This window comes from Prionailurus viverrinus, chromosome A2 (assembly GCF_022837055.1).
Source record: "Prionailurus viverrinus isolate Anna chromosome A2, UM_Priviv_1.0, whole genome shotgun sequence".
Lineage (NCBI taxonomy): Eukaryota > Metazoa > Chordata > Mammalia > Carnivora > Felidae > Prionailurus > Prionailurus viverrinus.
The window spans coordinates 101,099,453-101,117,293 of record NC_062562.1 but is presented as its reverse complement, the minus strand read 5'-3'; the positions used below and the strand labels follow the sequence as shown (position 1 = coordinate 101,117,293).

At 40.1% G+C, this 17,841-nt stretch overlaps 1 protein-coding gene across 16 annotated transcripts in view; it reads left to right on the top strand.

The window, feature by feature from the left end:
* The window catches only part of ASNS (asparagine synthetase (glutamine-hydrolyzing)), a 160,457-nt gene extending 144,591 nt beyond the window's left edge, over positions 1 to 15,866 (top strand). For 15 of the 16 annotated variants that reach the window (XM_047825391.1, XM_047825356.1, XM_047825372.1 and 12 more), the window contains 11 exons: positions 2,289 to 2,560; positions 6,395 to 6,632; positions 7,548 to 7,733; positions 7,994 to 8,095; positions 8,752 to 8,879; positions 9,935 to 10,061; positions 12,530 to 12,636; positions 13,090 to 13,190; positions 14,478 to 14,559; positions 14,647 to 14,802; positions 15,521 to 15,866. In XM_047825391.1, the coding sequence (XP_047681347.1) occupies positions 2,312 to 2,560; positions 6,395 to 6,632; positions 7,548 to 7,733; positions 7,994 to 8,095; positions 8,752 to 8,879; positions 9,935 to 10,061; positions 12,530 to 12,636; positions 13,090 to 13,190; positions 14,478 to 14,559; positions 14,647 to 14,802; positions 15,521 to 15,730 (1,686 nt within the window). In that variant the 5' untranslated portion in view covers positions 2,289 to 2,311 and the 3' untranslated portion in view covers positions 15,731 to 15,866. Of the gene's footprint in view, positions 1 to 2,288; positions 2,561 to 5,806; positions 5,921 to 6,394; positions 6,633 to 7,547; positions 7,734 to 7,993; positions 8,096 to 8,751; positions 8,880 to 9,934; positions 10,062 to 12,529; positions 12,637 to 13,089; positions 13,191 to 14,477; positions 14,560 to 14,646; positions 14,803 to 15,520 lie in introns of those variants that run through there. The other variant, XM_047825401.1, reaches the window with a different exon arrangement.
* Positions 15,867 to 17,841: the final 1,975 nt, after the last annotated feature.

Below are 17,841 nucleotides of genomic sequence, written 5' to 3'. Positions count from 1 at the left end.
GGATATCTGTCTGTTCTGTAGGGCTGGTTTCAGATTAATGTTACTATTTTGAATAAAAGGACAGTTTTCTTCTGGACCCTTGGCCTACATTATTTCTTCTTCCTGGGTACTTGAGTAACAATTTAACAGGACTCCTAACTCTTTTTTTTCCCCATTGATTGGCCACGTTCCTATAAGATTACTTAGAAGTAATTTAGGTCTTGAACCTGTCCAGGAGTTGGTTGCTGATATCTTAAGGTAAAAATAAAACGAGATGGTGAAATTGAAGTGGTTGGTAAATAGCATAGAAATTAAATGCATTGGATCAGCACAAATTCAGTACACATGTAACTGTTTTGAGAACTTCGAAGGCAGACTAGTCCGAATCAAGGTCTGGGTAAGTATAAAATATGCCAGATGTTAACTTCAGTAGAGAAAAGCAATATAAGATATCTTGTCGATAACTTTTATGCCTGATTACCTGTCAAAATACTATCTTTTAGTACATTGTGTTAAAATAGATTTAAAAACTTCCCATTTTCTCATGACTTTTTTAATGGAGCCACCAGCATATTGAAAATTACATATGTAGCTCATATTTCTACTGGACAGCACTGCCCTAGAAGTTTATGAGGAAATAGGGAAAATTACTGGGAGCGGTAACAGCAGTTGGAAAAAGCATTGCAAATAGGACCTTTGCAAGTGAGACTGATTCCAACAAAAATAGATAACAGTTTTAACTTGCTATTTCCTGCTGGAGAAGTGTGTTGCCCGTCTTTCCCCTCTGATTTAGTGCTTAGTGTGTGTTTCCTATAACAGGCTTAATAATGGGATTCACTAAGCAGCATTAGGAAGACTTAGGGAAATGATTCACTAATGACGACCTCTTGTGATTTTCAAAGTACTGTCTCAGCCCATTTTTCATTGGTATGGAGTCAAAGATAGATGGCTTATCAGTAGTCGTCTCACCTCAATCTAAGTGAATTTCCCCCTAAATCTCAAATATCTCATTAGAGGCTATTTGCCAGGTTCATGGAAGGGACTGCATAGGACATGTGCTACTTCATTTCCAAGTTGTTGGAATCACTATCATTTTTTATTAATTTGATATGGTCTCATTAAAAGGCCAAACAAAGGTTTGGTTCATTTAGCTGTGCATGTCCTCAGAGGATTGCTCAAAGTGATTGATGTAACTTGAAACAACATATGTATTCTATGTATATTTTATATAGTATATTTATATTATATATATTATATATATTTATATTATATATATTTATATATGATTTTTGTTTCAAATTAGGCATCCACTGCAAATTTGCATTTAAAAAAACCCAAATAGTTCCAAGTTATTTTGGTAAAATAGCTGTTTTGAGTTGGCAGCATCTAAATAAAAAGCCTTTATTTCACAATTGAGAATATAAAATTGCAAAGTAACATTCACAGGAATTATTTGTTTGCTTCTTGGCCTGTAGGGATGGCCAGGTTGTTTTTCAGAGATGTTCTTGCTGTTTATATCCCACCTATTTTGCTTTCTTATGGACCAAAGCAGCTTTGAGACAAAAGTATTTGAGGACATTTTTGTCATTAAGGACATTTTGATGGTGAACATTATGTATGTCTGTCAACTTAAAAATTTTTTTTTGTAATCGATCCAGGGTATCTAATGTCAGATAACATGCCTTTTGTCTCTTTAGAATTTCTTTTATCACATTTGAATAAATCATTTAGAGGTAAACTAGAAGTTGTGAAATGCTTGTAATAGCTATGTATCTTAACATTACACGAGCAGTATGTGTGATCTTTCTTACCTGCTATACTCTATGTGCAGTTAGTACAGGTAAAGAGAGGACATTTAATTGTCAGGAGTCCCGAGAGGGGACTGTAGTAGTAATCTGGGGAGTCTATTGGATTTTTGAGGGCTTCTGACATTCTGGGATGGAGAGAATGGGACAGGGATCTCTCACTAGGTTGGAGCCAGCCTGCATGTGTATCTGTATCTTGGAAGTAAACCTAGAATGTGGCCTGACTACCCTGGCTCAGGTGAGCCAAGGTCCAAGGTGAGAGAGATGCAGGCATTGACGGGGTGCTAACTGCTTTAGCTGGCTGGATGTGAAGGTCATGCATCTTTTCTGAATACTTGTAAATCAATTAAATCAGTCTCAACTCCTGTGTGCCTGCCAGCCTAATGCTATAGATCAGATGGTTTAAATATCAGTCTTTGAAGTAGTTTATGCCAGTTTTTGGAATCAAGATTTAATACAGACTTGGATATTGAATATTCAACTGGTCTGCTTTTCTCTCCATAGAGAGCCCCTAGCTCCATTGCACCATGTGTGGGATTTGGGCCCTCTTTGGCAGTGATGACTGCCTTTCTGTTCAGTGCCTGAGTGCTATGAAGATTGCACACAGGGGTCCAGATGCATTTCGCTTTGAGAATGTCAATGGATACACCAACTGCTGCTTTGGATTTCATCGGTTGGCAGTGGTTGACCAGCTGTTTGGAATGCAGCCAATCCGAGTGAAGAAATATCCTTATTTGTGGCTTTGTTACAACGGTGAAATCTACAACCACAAGAAGGTAAATAAACCAGAAGATATCTGGATGTGATTAAACCTCAGGGCTAGTTGGTTGTAATAATTTTATATATTTTGTATAAAGCTTTTTACTTTTCACACAGTTTCCATGTTCATTACCTCATTTGCTCCAATTCTAAAGAACAAGGAGTTCAAATGGCCTGGTCCCAAAAAAAAGACAAAATGAAGATTATAATTCTTTAACTCTTAGAATTTTTTTTCCTGTCATGAATTTGAATATTAGTTAGAGCCTGTGTTTGGTACTGGGGATACAGTAGTAAGTATGAGACATAGGTCTGCACTCTGATGGAGTTTATTCCATTAAAAATAAAAAAAGACAAAAAATCCTTGTACATAGGATAGATATTCTGGACACACACACAAAAAAAATAATATGGGAGATCCAATGTCAGCAAGGGTGGTCAGAGAAGGTCTCTTGAGGAACTGACACTTGAACTGAGACCTAATGGATAATGATCAACTAGTGGGGCTGGTAACAGCATTTCATACTGGGGGAATAGCATGTGTAGAAGCCCCGAGGTAGGAAGCAGCCCTGGGATTGTCAGACGTGATCAAGGGGTAGGTAGGTGGGCAGGGCACGACCAGATCAAGCAGGACTTGGCAAGGAGTTGGAATATCATTCTAAGAGTGGGGAGACCGGAGGACTTTAGGGCAGGTATGGAATTTAATAGTTTGGAGGTAATCATACTGGTAGCTTTTATATAATGCTGCCCTTATGACATTTATTGCTACTGTGTACTGACTGCACTTAAACAGAGCCACAGGACAGAAGAGTGAAAGGAGTGATTTTTTTAGCAGCATTAAAATTGGAACAGCTTTCTAATCTGGTGAAAGCTTACTCAGGATGAGAGTGGTGAGGGGGTGGAAATTCTGACCCCAGGGAGCCAAACTGGCTAAGAACCTTCCAATCTGGAATTATTTGGCTAGTGTTTCATAAATTTTTTAATGCAAAATTTCCAAGTTATTTTTTGTTTGCCACCCTCCTCCCCAACTTGTAATTTTGAAAATTTAAAACATATAAAAAAGAACAAAAAAGAAGAACAAACCAAAAAAAAATAGAATAGAACCTAGGTTATTTAATTGTTAATGTTTTGCCGTATTTGCTCTATTGTTCTCTTTCTGTATATACACCTAGGCATTTAATTTTGGGCTGAATCATTTTAGAGTATACTGCAGATATCGTGACACTTTACTCCTAAATATGCAAGCACTTATCTCTTAAAAATTAGGGCCATCCTCTACCTAATACCAATACTATTAAACCCAAGAATCAATAAGATCATCTAATATTGAGTTCAAATTAAATTTCTGCAAGTGTCACAAAAATGTCTTTATAGCTGCTTTGTTTTGTTGAAGCCTGATAGCATTCATACTTCATACATTTAGTTGTTAGGTTCCTTGGTATTTTTTGAGTCTTGATATACATCTGTCATTCATGGGGAGGTATTTATATTCTAGCCACCATTAGGATATTTTTATCTCTGGACAATAGCTTTTACCATTGTGTGTCATCTCCTCATAAGATTACTTTTAATAATAGGCTTCTCATTTGAAAAGTTTTTATGGTTATTCAGCAGATTCCTTTCAGACATTTATTAAGAGTATATAGGCATGATTTTTCTAGGTGCTTGGAGATGAAATGGTGAACACGAAAAGTAAGAATGGAATTTCAAGCTAGTGAGAGTACAGGAGGTACTTACAGGAGGTAAGACTTCTTTCTTACCAAGCCAAGTTAGTGCCATACACACGAGAATGCTAGGTTGTATTATGGCAATATTAACCTTTCACCTTAAATCAGATAGGACATACCTTGTGTAACTTGAACAACATTGCTGCTTTTATATATTTTGTTGAAAAGTTACAAAATAGCAAATATTTCACAAGTATTTTTATTCTAAATTACCAAATATATTGTATTTTCAAAAGCATAGAAATTCCATTGCATCTACCAATCATCTAAGCTTCTGTTGCGTGAGCAGCCAGAAATCTGTTGATGAGGAGGATGGCCATTTTACATCTGTATAAAGGACACTACAACATAAGCTCCAAAGCCCCTCCTTTTTTTTTTTTTTTTTTTGGGTGAAAAAAAATTTACCTCTAATAAAATCCAGCTAGAGATGTGCTGGGTGTGGAGGAAGAATAAATGAAGGAGAGGAGGAATCTGAGTAAAGGCTGGGGCAGAGAGGAGGCTCTCTCTCTACAGGGATCATCAGGGGTTTGCAACCAGCAGGTCAAGTGGCAGTGTGATTTCTGGATGGTGGCAGGATACAGGGACTTTTATCTAAGTACAGCTTTTTTTTTTAAGTTTATTTATTTTGAGAGGGGAGGGAGGGGTAGAGAGAGAGAGAGAATTCCAAGCAGGCTCTGCAGTGTCAGTGCAGAGACCAATGTGGGGCTCGAACTCACAAACTCTGAGATCATGACTTGAGCTGAAATCAAAAGTTGGACACTTAACTGACTGAACCACCCAGATGCCCTCTAAGTGCAGCTTTTACCTAAGTGTGGTTTCAGGAGAGTGCAAAGTGGAACTTGGGAATCATTAACCAGTAAGTTACCTGCAAGGTTTAGCCAAAGAGCAGTGATGACAGTAGTGGAGGATAGATTTGGGAAGCTGTTGCTTACTGAAATCACTGAATGCTTTGGAGGGTATATTTATTCTTCCAATACATAAGTGCAAAAAGGCAAGCAAAAGACTGCTTCCAAACCCCACCTGCTAGTGACAGGATCTCCCCTGATCTCTCTCAGAGGAGGGAGAGGTCAACAGGAAGTGGCTTTATAGTCACTCAAGGCAGCCAGAGCCCATGGTTTGGGTCATTCTGTGAGTGCTTATAGACAGAAGTTTCACAAGTGATAGAGCGAGTGTGATTGTGAAGCATGTTTATAGGTCATCCATATACAGACATATAGATTTACTTTGTGAATTTTAAAAACATGTTCTGAATGTTTAAACTTAACCAGGATTTCCCCGTGATTTTGTTTATAGGAACCTTTTCTCTCTCCATGGTCAGCCAAAAATAGGAGTAAGCACAAAGAAAGAGCAACTCCAAGGATTTCTCCCCCTCACAGTTGGCCAGTGGTGATGGAGAGCCAGAGCCCGGTGTAATGTAATCAGGCCCTCACCCTCTGTGCTGAGTGGTCATAATGGTCACTTTGCTGAGCCCTTGGGGCATGTGGACTACTAAAGCTCTCCTGTCATTTTCTCTATCAGTGAGAAGTAGTTTAATGCCACTGCAATGGTGGGAAGACTGAATATTCTAGGCTTCCCCCGGGGGCCATCAGCTTTATCTGGACCGTGTATCTTCATCATTGTGATGGAGCCATTCGTCAGGGAATAGTACCAACTGTGTGTGTCCTTTTACTTTCCATTTTCATAGGCAGGTCTTTGAGACTGAAATGGAAAAACCTCAGCTGATCCTATATTCCCAAACCAAAATATTACAGTTGGGGAAGACTCATTTTTAGTATCATTGCAACCTCTTTGCTTAACTGACATACAGCTGTAAACATACATGTATTATAGGACATGTATAATGGGCATTCCTATCCTTCCTGATATGTATGACTGTTTTTGCTACATTGCCTCTGCTTTTCATTTATCAGAAGGCAACTAAAATGTGCACGTTTAGCTTTATGCTGTAAAGAATGAGCAGAATTGTGAGTTCAAACGAGTTGTATTTTGATAATGCCATGATTCTTCTAAATAACTAAGGTACGTGATTATAGAACGTAGAAATGAAGCAACTTTGCAACAAAAGTTATTAATGGATGCACAAGGACTGTAACATTAACATTTTTATTTTGCTATTGCTTTTACAAGATGCAACACCATTTTGAATTTGAATACCAGACCAAAGTGGATGGTGAGATAATCCTTCATCTTTACGACAAAGGAGGAATTGAGCAAACAGTTTGCATGTTGGATGGGGTGTTTGCATTTATTTTGCTGGATACTGCCAATAAGAAAGTGTTCCTGGGCAGAGATACTTATGGCGTCAGGCCTTTGTTTAAAGCCATGACGGAAGATGGATTTTTGGCTGTGTGTTCAGAAGCTAAAGGTAATGATAGAATTTGTCTGTAGGTATTCGTTATTACTCTGGTTTTGTGTTTTCCTCTTGATCATATTTGCAAATCCTATGCTGGGCAGTCCAGAAGTTTTCGAGTGACTGTTTCTCAATGCTTTTAGAATAGCGTATCAAAAACTAATCTGTTGATGGTCCTCCCTGCTTGAAACTTTTTAATTAATCCTCATCCCCCATAGGGGTTGTGTGGCTCTCTTGAGGTCTGCTTGCTAGGCAGGAATCTGGGTCCGATCTGATCTTTGAATTCAGTCTGACACAGAAGATGACTGGGCTGACAAACTCAAATTGTGAGTTGTAATGAACATTTAGATAGGCTGTTCCCATTTACAATAAGACACTGGTTTTTAATCAGAGATCATGGTGATGCCAGGTTGTTTACTCCCTGTGAAAACTTTTGAAGAAATTTAGATTATACTGTTTAACACACAGTATATAATAACTAGTTCTGCCATTACCTCATAGTGGATCATTTTGCTTGTTCAAGGACCAGGAATCATGGCTGTTTTCTTAACATACCTCAGGGATGACAAAGAAATGACTGCCAGGGTATCATAACAGTAGCAATTTCAAGTCCATCTTCTTGCTTAATGTGTCTTTTCTTATAGAAAATAGATTTTCTTGATCTGAAATTCCAGCCAGGGAGAAGAAATTGAATGTTGGGGATCTTTTTATTACTTTGAACTACTAGAAATCAGTGTAACCTTAGGGTACATCTCTGTACCACTGTTCTCTCTCTAGTAAGTAGGTGGTAGCATTTGGGTTCATTCTTCCCTATTTTGCTTATATAATGGACATGTGTTTATATCAAAAAGGGGGTATAAACAGGAATTGAGAGGATAGTAAGTAATGGTGAATTGTATCTTGAGTAAAATTATCGTTTTGAATTTGTAGGTCTTGTTAACTTGAAGCACTCCACAACTCCTTTTTTAAAAGTGGAGCCTTTTCTCCCAGGACACTATGAAGTTTTGGATTTAAAGCCGAATGGCAAAGTTGCATCAGTGGAAATGGTCAAATATCATCACTGTAGAGATGAGCCCCTGCATGCGCTCTATGACAATGTGGAGAAACTCTTCCCAGGTAACGAAGCAAACGCCCACCCGCCTATCCTCCGCCTGTCTCTCCCAAAGGGAAAAAAAAAGTGCTACTTTCTTGTCATTGGAATGGTTCAAATCAGAAGAGCTCTTTCCTATTTAATTTGGAGGTGGCACATGGGGATTTGGCAAATTCCACCCTGGAGCAGGTGTCATCGTGATTGATAGATGATTGTCTGCCTTGTTTCAGTAAATAATTCAGCCCAAGATTTTCTGGAACTGTTGACTTGCTTTACGTGTTTATAGGTTTTGAGCTAGAAACTGTGAAGAACAACCTCCGGATCCTTTTTGACAACGCCATAAAGAAACGCTTAATGACAGACAGAAGGATTGGCTGCCTTTTATCGGGTGAAGTCTATTAAAAAGCCCAATTATATTTAGCACATATTTAAGTGAATGATTTGTAGCTATCCCTGAGATTTTGACTATAAAATATTTATGATTTAATTTTCCCTCCATTATAGGACAAAAATGTTTTCTGTAAGCTGCATTTAATATTCATGGCAATAGAGCAGCTTCAGGTTACATTCTAATTATTGGTATGAGTGAGCTAATAAACATTTTTTAGAATTGTGTATGGTGACTTTTGACCAATTCAAGTACTGTAATCATTATGTCAGGTTATGTGTTAGATTTTTCATAATGTTGATTTTCGGTTTATAAAACTTGGGGATTTTTAAATTTTTTTTTTTTAATTTTATTTTGAGAGATAGCGTGTGCAAGTGGGGGAGGGGCAGAGAGAGGGGTAGAGAGAGAATCCCAAGCAGCCTCCATGCTGTCAAGCACAGAGCCCAAAGCACAGGCTCAATCTCACAACTCGTGAGATCATGACCTGAGCCGAAATCAGGAGTTGGACGCGTAACTGCCTAAGCCACCCAGGCGCCCCTAAAAGTTGGGGATTTTAAATAGCAAAACTCTAATCTTGGTGCTTCATGGGATTGTAAATCATATCTGTTTCTCGTAAGCATGGCGTATAGCCAGTGTACTTCCTGTCTTGCTCATAGGGGGCTTAGATTCCAGTTTGGTTGCTGCCACCCTGTTGAAGCAGCTAAAAGAGGCTCAAGTACAGTACCCTCTCCAGACATTTGCAATTGGCATGGAAGACAGTACTGATTTACTCGCTGCTAGAAAGGTAAGACACCGTCCTGCCCATTATGTAATTGGGACAGACATAAGGATAAAAATCTAGCCACTAATTAATGATTCTATACTTATGCTGTATTGACTCAGGTAATTGTTTTAAGTTAAATGTATTAAAATAAAATGAAATGCGTTGTTGAGTATCAAGTGTGTCATACACTGTCCTCTGGGTACTTCTACTAAGGCTCATGCAATCCTCATAAAAACCCTGTGATAATAATTCTGTCGTTTTGAAAGTAATGGTACAGTGGTTGTGACTGCATGCTTTGGAGCAGACTGCTGGTCTCAAATCCTGCCTCCAACATACGATTCCTCACTTATGTAATGGGAATGACAGTATCTACTATGGGATAATGTCAAGGTGAAAATGATAGAATTCATGAAGTGCATAGGATAGAGCATAGCCTGTAGTAAGTACTTTGTAAATGTTAGCTGTTTTCATTTCTTATAAAGCACCGTGTTTAGGATTATGGGCAGAGAGGACCTTGTACATACATATTCCGTGTTTGGGAGACTTTGTTCCTACTCTGGCAGAATTTACAGGGAATGGATGAGTGCAGTGTCAAAGCAAGTTGATCAAGGCTAAAAGAATCCAAAACAGCCACAGAAAAAAGAATGAGGGGAAGGCATTTCCCTTAGGAATAACATCCTGAATGTAACATAAACCATTGATGGAGGGCCAATAGGGGGCCGAGGTTAGAGTGGGGCCATGTTGGACTAGAGAGGGAGGAAGTGGGTGAGGTAACTTAAGTGGGGGGTGGGGGGGACACAACTCACTGGAAGCCTGTGGACAGTTAGGTTGAAGTCTTGGAGTGGGAAGAGCTGATGGGCTGTCTACCTCTTGGTCAAGTCAGGGCAGAGACTGGGGGAGGCCAGGAAACCTAACTGGGCTGTGTATGTGGTGACTAGAGAATCATTTCCTCATATTTTGCCTGATTTGTTTTTCACTATTATTAACTTATAACGTGTTGTGACATGACAGTATTCATGTTTCATTTTCAAGGGCAGTGCTTATAACAAGTATATGGATATTTCTTAAATAATCAGGTGGCAAATCACATTGGAAGTGAACACCATGAAGTCCTCTTTAATTCTGAGGAAGGCATTCAGGTCCTGGATGAAGTCATATTTTCCTTGGAAACTTATGATATTACAACAGTACGTGCTTCAGTAGGTAAGGTATTTTACAGTATCTAAAAGATTTTTTTTTTTATTTTTTTTAATGTTTATTTATTTTAAGAGAGATAGAGAGAGACTGAGTGCAAGCGAGGGACGGGCAGAGAGAGAGGGAGACACAGAATCCAAAGCAGGCTCCAGGCTCCAAGCTGTCAGCACAGAGCCCAACGCGGGGCTCGAACTCATGAGCCGTAAGATCGTGACCTGAGCCAAAGTCGGATGCTCAACCGACCGAGCCACCCAGGCGCGCCTCTAAAAGATTTTTAATCCTGAAAAGAGTATAAGGTATAAAAGATTATTTCGAACAACAGTTTAAAAAACAATACTTAAGAATGAATGCAAATAAAATTCTTAGGTCAGCACTATTTTAAGACCAGACCATTTAAGAATTCCCCCAATCTTTTTTTTTTATTTATTTTTTAATGTTTATTCATTTTTTGAGAGACAAACACAGAGTGTGAGCAGGGGAGGGGCAGAGAGAGGAGGAGACACAGAATCCGAAGCAGGCTCCAGGCCCTGAGCTGTCAGCACAGAGCCCAGCGTGGGGCTTGAACTCACAAACTGTGAGGTCATGACCAGAGCCGATGTTGGACATTTAACTGACTGAGCCACCCAGGCACCCCTCCCCCAATCTCTTTTGGAGTGAGAGGAAATAAACACATAAACTCCCCCATTTGTGGTGTCCCTACAGACAGTCCTTTACTTACCATGGTTTGACCTAAACAATTTTCGACTTTATGAGGGTGTGAAAGCAATACACATTCAGCAGAACCCTTACTTTGACTTTTGAATTTGGATCTTTTCCTGGGCTAACGCCATGCAAAGGATTCTCTCTTTCTCTCTGTCCGTCTCTCTCTCTCTCTCTCTCTCTCGATACTGGGCATTTGAGCTGCAGTTCCCAGTCAGCCAAGTGAGCACAAGGTTGAACAACTGAAACACTTATAACCATTCTGTACCCACACCCATTCTGGTTTTCACTCTTAGTACAGGGTCAGTAAATTACATAAGATGCTCAGTGCACCATTCATTACCAAGTAGGCTTTGTGGTCTGTGATCCTGCCCAACAGTAGGCTAATGTCAGTGTTCTGAGTACATTTGGGGTAGGCTAGGCTAAGCTATGATGTTCAGTAGGTTAGGTGGATTTGATGATGTTTTCAACTTAAGTGGGTTTATCAGGATGTAAGTCGAGGAAGATCTGTATTTATATTTCTCCAAAGAATAGATGCACATTTCTGCACTCCTCACTCCCCAATTTCTCTGCATATAGTTTCTTGGGCTGTATAAGGAAATAGGTCTGTGTTGTAACTAATTTATGTAAGGAATACTCATATATACTTTGGTAACTATTCTATCATATGACTTATCAATCAATAACTATTACTGCCCAGCAAGCAATGCTAGTTTTGTCCTGTGGATATATGGCAAGATCAGAAGTATACTCCAGTGTCGTTGAGCCTCTAATGTGCTACTGGCTGAGATATGTCTCTCTTTTAAGAGACTCAGAATCTATCTGAGAAGACTCCATTGCAAAGTTTAGGGCATGAGAATATTACCACAGGGGTGATATTGCCCACAAGAGAACTAAATTGGTTCTTGGAGTGTAAAAAAGAATTTTCTGTATACAGTGGCCTGTGGGCTTCCAAAGGGCCACACTATATAAATAGATTTATAGTATATCCAGTACTCATATTTCATTGAGAAGGCAATTAGGAAAAAATGTCTAAAAAGTCTTCCTAGATCGGTGATCATGAAAAAAATGATAAAGAACAAATACTGGTTTACGTAGATTTGCAGCCAGAACCAATGGCTCTCTTTTAGTAATTTACATAGTATTCTTAACCACCTGTGAAATTTGGTGTTAGGAAAGAAAAGCCTAAACTACCAAAACTCCCAACTTTTATTATTTTTGTATGATAATATTGGTATGAAAGTTATGAATTTGTTTTAGATATTTGTCATTGTTCAGTTTGTCAGAGTTCTAAGGTGGATATTCTTGGTCTAAAAGCATTACAATTTTAAAACCCATATATAAAATTGTGGAATAAGGGGCACAGTGGCTGTGGCTCAGTCGGTTGAGCGTCTGACTTTGGCTTAGGTCATGATCTTTTGATTCTTGGGTGTGAGCCCTGCATTGGGCTCTGTGCTGACAGCTTGGAACCTGGAGCCTGTTTCAGATTCTGTGTCTCCCTCTCTCTCTCTCTGCCCATCTCAAAAATAAACAAACATTAAAATTTTTTTAATAAATAGGTAAAATTGTGGAATGATTTTGGGCTGTTTCATTGCAACAGTACAACTTCTGGGTAAAGTATATAAGAATTAGCTTATAGATAAAAGGTCATTATTTTGGGAACATTATTAATACAGAGTTCAAGTCTAAGTAAAACATCATTGTTTCCAAAAGCTAAATACGAGACATTTTTGGTGGCCAGTTATGTTGACATCAACAATTTCTGTCTGTCTACTAAGGTATGTACTTAGTCTCCAAGTATATTCGGAAGAACACAGATAGTGTGGTGATCTTCTCTGGAGAAGGTTCAGATGAGCTTACGCAGGGTTACATATATTTTCACAAGGTAAGTTTTCTGACATGGAGGGATATTGGTGCTGGGTGAAGAAAAGTGGTTTGTTTGCTCTCGTCTGTCTTAACACTCGAGTATCTTGTGACGTATGTGACGAAAACTGATAGTGTCTGCTTTGTATTTCTTTGGGGGGGGGGGAAGAAGTCTTAATGTGAGATAATCTCCATTTTTCAGAACTGGTGAAGGAGAATCGGGAGTCTGACTTTTCTGAATCCCCTGTGGCAGCCTGGTTACTGCCCCGGGCGTCCATTTTATCGCCTGACAGCTACCTGTTTGGTGTGCAGGAAGGCCTGTTTTAGCAAGTAGGGACCCCCCTTCCCCAAACTTTGTTTAGCTTTCTGTCTTACTCCCACTAGAGCTGGAATACGGGAAAGAGAAATGAACATTGTTCTGTGTGCACAAGCAAAGCTGTTGGTGTATTTGTAACTCCACCTGTTTATAAAACAGGCTCCTTCTCCTGAAAAAGCCGAGGAGGAGAGCGAGAGGCTTCTGAAGGAACTCTACTTGTTCGACGTTCTCCGGGCAGATCGCACTACTGCTGCCCACGGGTAACTCGGTAGTTTGAGAAGCAATCGTTAAGACAGCCTCAAAAATCAAAAAGCTCAATGGCCAATTACTTTTTTCAGTTGATTATACGTTTGTGCAAAGTATGACTTTTTGTTTTTTGAAAGAGAGCATGAGTTTACATGCACACGTGAGCAGGGGGGAGAAAGAGAATCTTAAGCAGGCTCCACGGCCAGCACAGAGCCCAACTTGGGGCTCGATCTCACAGCCGTGAGATCATGACCTGAGCCGAAATCAGGAGTCAGACACTTAACCCCCTGGGCCACCCAGGTGCCCCACAAAGTACGACTTCGATAGAGAAAACGAAGCTTGTCTCAAAGCACTGTTCTGGCATTGGTGAGGAGACTGTAGGTTGTTTTAGATGGACTTCGTCTTTAAAGCACAGCCACACTCTGCTACCATCAGAACAACCAAAAGGGAAGGCAGGTGCTGCTCTTTTTAAGACTTTTTAAGAGAAGTTAAAACTGACACAGCCCCTGTAACAAGTGTTGAGTGCCTACCACACCTGTTTGATACTGTGGTGACCCTGCACGGGCACAGGGCAATGAAGAGCCGGGAGGTTTGATTAGATTATAAACAGGTTTCTCTATTTCTGGTTGCCTGAAGTTTTCACTTTTTAGCTAGTCACGTTGGAGAATTCAGAACTCTTACTGTAGGTGATAAACTACATTAAATATTTTAGTTGCGTCTACGAAATCACACTTAGATTAGAAAATAGATACGGTGTGGGGAAGGAACTGAATCCATGGTTATTATCCATTTGCCTTAACCAGAGTTACCAGGATTCAGGAAACACGACGTGGCCTTTGATGAAACACTGTGGAACAGGGGTATATACTGCATGTTGTATGTAAATCATTTAGTAGTAAACAATTCTGAATTCTTTAGTTTTCCATAGGACAAGAGATGGCCTCACCAAGAAAAAACTTTGAGTCAGAAAGGTATAGGACAAGTACTTTCTTAATGATCAGATCACTCATGTTTCTTACCATTTTCTGCTCTTTGAGATGTGCATTTAATTGTTTACAGAAGGGAAAGTAAAATTATTGTCCGTTTGTTTCACTCTCTAGATGAGGTAATACATCTTGTTGGGAATGAAGATTTTTGCTACTCATGCAGTAGTAAAGGACAGTCAGGAGGACCCTAAAAATGACTTTTAGCCTTAACATTACGTAGAGGCTAGTTGAATTGCTAAGAAACTCTCAAGGAGAATCTAAAAGGACAGGCACTAAATATCCATTTTGATTTGGATTTTTCTTTTCCCCTTTAAGCCTTGAATTGCGTGTCCCTTTCCTGGATCATCGATTTTCTTCCTATTACTTGTCTCTGCCCCCAGATATGAGAACTCCCAAGGTAGGTGAATCGATGCATGATGAAAACTGTCTATTGCTATTAAATGTATTTGGAATTTTTACTGCCATTCCTTTGTTTTCATGTCAGAATGGGATAGAAAAACATCTCCTGAGAGAGACATTTGAGGACTCCAATCTAATACCTAAAGACATTCTCTGGCGGCCAAAAGAAGCATTCAGTGATGGAATAACCTCGGTTAAGAATTCCTGGTTTAGGATTTTACAGGAATATGTTGAACATCAGGTATAAGGTCTTTAAAAATATTTTCTGGCATAGGACAATTTGGATGATGAACAATCACTGTTCATTTTGTATTTCATTTAAATGTTTTGTGGCTGTAGGAGAAATTCCCTGTAAACAAGAGTTTTATAAGAATTTCATAAGATTTGGGGCACCTGGGTGGCTCAGTCAGTTAAGGATCTGACTCTTGGTTTCAGTGCAGGTCATGATCTCATGGTTTGTGAGTTCAAGCCCCGCATCAGGCTTTGTCCCGACAGTGCAGAACCTGCTTGGGATTCTGTCTTCTCTCTCTCTGCCTCTCCCCTGCTCATGTGCTCTGTCTCTCAAAATAAGCAAACAAACAAAAAAAGAATTTCATAAGATTTAAGTAGCATGAAGGATTATATAGTAGCATCTAAAATTCAAAGAGCAAGAGAAGAGACTTACCAATCATCACTGACCTTCATTTAACATTTAACACCTGCCAGGTGCCAGACATTATTAGTCATAAAACACTCAGAGCCACCATGTATTAAAATTATTTGCAGAAATGTTCCTTGAAAGTTGCTGCAGCTGTGTCTATTATTGTATTTTAGCATTTTCTAAGTGATGGGTGATTCAAAGGGTCTCTTGCACAACTTACAGTCATGCCTTTTTATATCTTTTGTTGTTGGGAAGCCACATTAAATACAAGTGTTTCTATGCCATTTAACAAAGCCATTTTGAATTTATATTCTTACAGGTTGATGATACAATGATGGCGACTGCAGCCCAAAAATTTCCCTTCAATACTCCTAAAACTAAGGAAGGCTATTACTACCGTCAAATCTTTGAACGCCACTACCCAGGCCGGGCAGACTGGCTGACCCATTACTGGATGCCCAAGTGGATCAATGCCACGGACCCTTCTGCCCGCACTCTGGCCCATTACAAGTCAGCCGCCAAAGCCTAGGCACCATCTGAGCTATCCAGTGAAAGGAAACATTCCTCCTGTGATGAGTAGGGGGCTTGGGGGCAGGAGGGGGAGCAGTGAGCATCAACCATTCCGGCTTGTTGGGCATGGAAAAAAATAAAAGTCTTGAATCTGACACAGTGCTATAGTCATTTATATTCATACAGCCCCTTCCTTAGAGGGAGCTAGCAACTGAGCAGCTTTTACTGTATCCCAGGAAGGTAGAGAGTGAGCTTAGGAAAGGAGGAAGCAGCCTGTCATTTGCAGGAGTCCTTGCCTCCTCTTAGCGTGGCCTTTTCATAGCTTCCCTCTCTGTTCTTTCTGTATTCACAGCAGCTGGCGAGGCAGGCTCTGTGGTGCTGAGTCCGTCGTGGACATCCCTGACAGCTCTCTCTTGTAAGACAGTAATTCATATTTTCATTTTTCTGGTGGAGCCAACCCCTCTTCTGGAACTACTGTTCTAGATCTGAGATCAGCAGATTGTTAGGGGCAGTCAGTAAGTATCATAGGCCTTGCAGACCTCTGTTGGAACTGTGTAAAAGCAGCCATAGACAGTATGCGATCAAGTGGCCAGGGCTGTGCTCTGCTCAGAGTTTATAGAAACGGGCTGGATTTGGCCAGTGGGCCATAGTTTATAGAGCCCTGTTCTACAGAAACAACTCAAGCCAAGCATTTCTGATAAAAGGAAGAAGCATTCTAAACCCAAGAGGGAAAAGAGAAAGTAGAACAAGGAAGCAGTCAATGAACAAGATTCTTGTTTGAATGCATTGGTTGTGTAGGGACCACATTTTGAAATACCCTATAAAGATGAATGTAGTAGGAAGTTTTGAAGAGGAAACTGTTCCTGTGCAGTCAACATATGAATGTTTGATGGGAAGAATGAGTGGGCTGGATTTCAGCTAGGAAGTTAGAAGATAGGGACCGTCTGAGGCTAGAGGCCCTCACTGAAAAATGTAAAATGTCTCTAGACAGCCGAGGCAATGCTGTGAGTTAATATTGGAAGATTCAATGATAATCCTGTATTTGTAGGTGCTTGAAGGGCCTCAACTTGGCATGACTTGGTTCCAGGCAAACCTAGTCATGGTATAGCCTCATCCAGCCAACCTAGGTGACACCGAGAAGGCACGAGAAACTAGGTGGTGGTGGTTGGGCAGCGTGCATGGTAGGATTATAAATCACAACTGTTAGTTTTTGAGGGTATGAGCTGTTTAACTTGAGTGACTATCAGAGCTGGCATACTCAGGTACCACTCAAGAGTTCAACAGTAGATGTACTCAGCTCAGCCAAGTTCATAGCAGTGAATTCAGTCCTGCAGGTCAACCCTAACTACAGCAACTTGGTAAATGGCAAGCAGCACATGAGATCTATCAGAGGTTCTTGGCACATGGTATAAAATTAACCTCTTCTTTTGCAACTGAAATTCTAGAAGTTTAAAGAAATGGTAGCCACTGAAGCATATACACACGTGACTCCACAGCTCCGTACTGGCCAAGCCTGTTTTCCTGGCCTACTCTGATCTTGGTGACTCAGTGCTAAAGAGGCCTGTGGTTTCCAATCCACACAGCACTGCTAACAGATCATTCGGTCCCCCACCATAAACTAAAAGATTTTTAGCTGATGTTGTCCTGGCTTTTCATCCTCTTCCACGTACCCTATGCGATGATACACCCCTTCAGAGGTTTATTTTACCTTGCCTTCAGACATAACTAAAAAAGGAACCTTATAGTTTGGGACAGGATATGTTCCACAGTAAAAGAAAAATTAACCACCTAAATACTACCACTGCTTCAAATAGTTTTAACATTTTCTTGCAAGTATCTTGCTTTAAAGGCACAATTACACATATGCAACTGTTGATCTCGGTTAAATAGGCTGCAAAGTTTCTGGAACCCTTTACAAGGAAACGGTCAGAGAACCGTGAGCCTTCTGATGTCAGACTGTTGTGTGAATATCTTGTTGAGTGAGGCCATGGGGTCAACGCATGCCCCTCAATTCCTCCTGTCTTGGGGTTGCTGTAGTGTGGTCTGTAGTCTGAGATAACAGATCCTTGGGCTGGGTCCCCATGAGAGGGGAAAGCTGGCCACAGGAAGGCAGTTCCACATGGTTTTAAA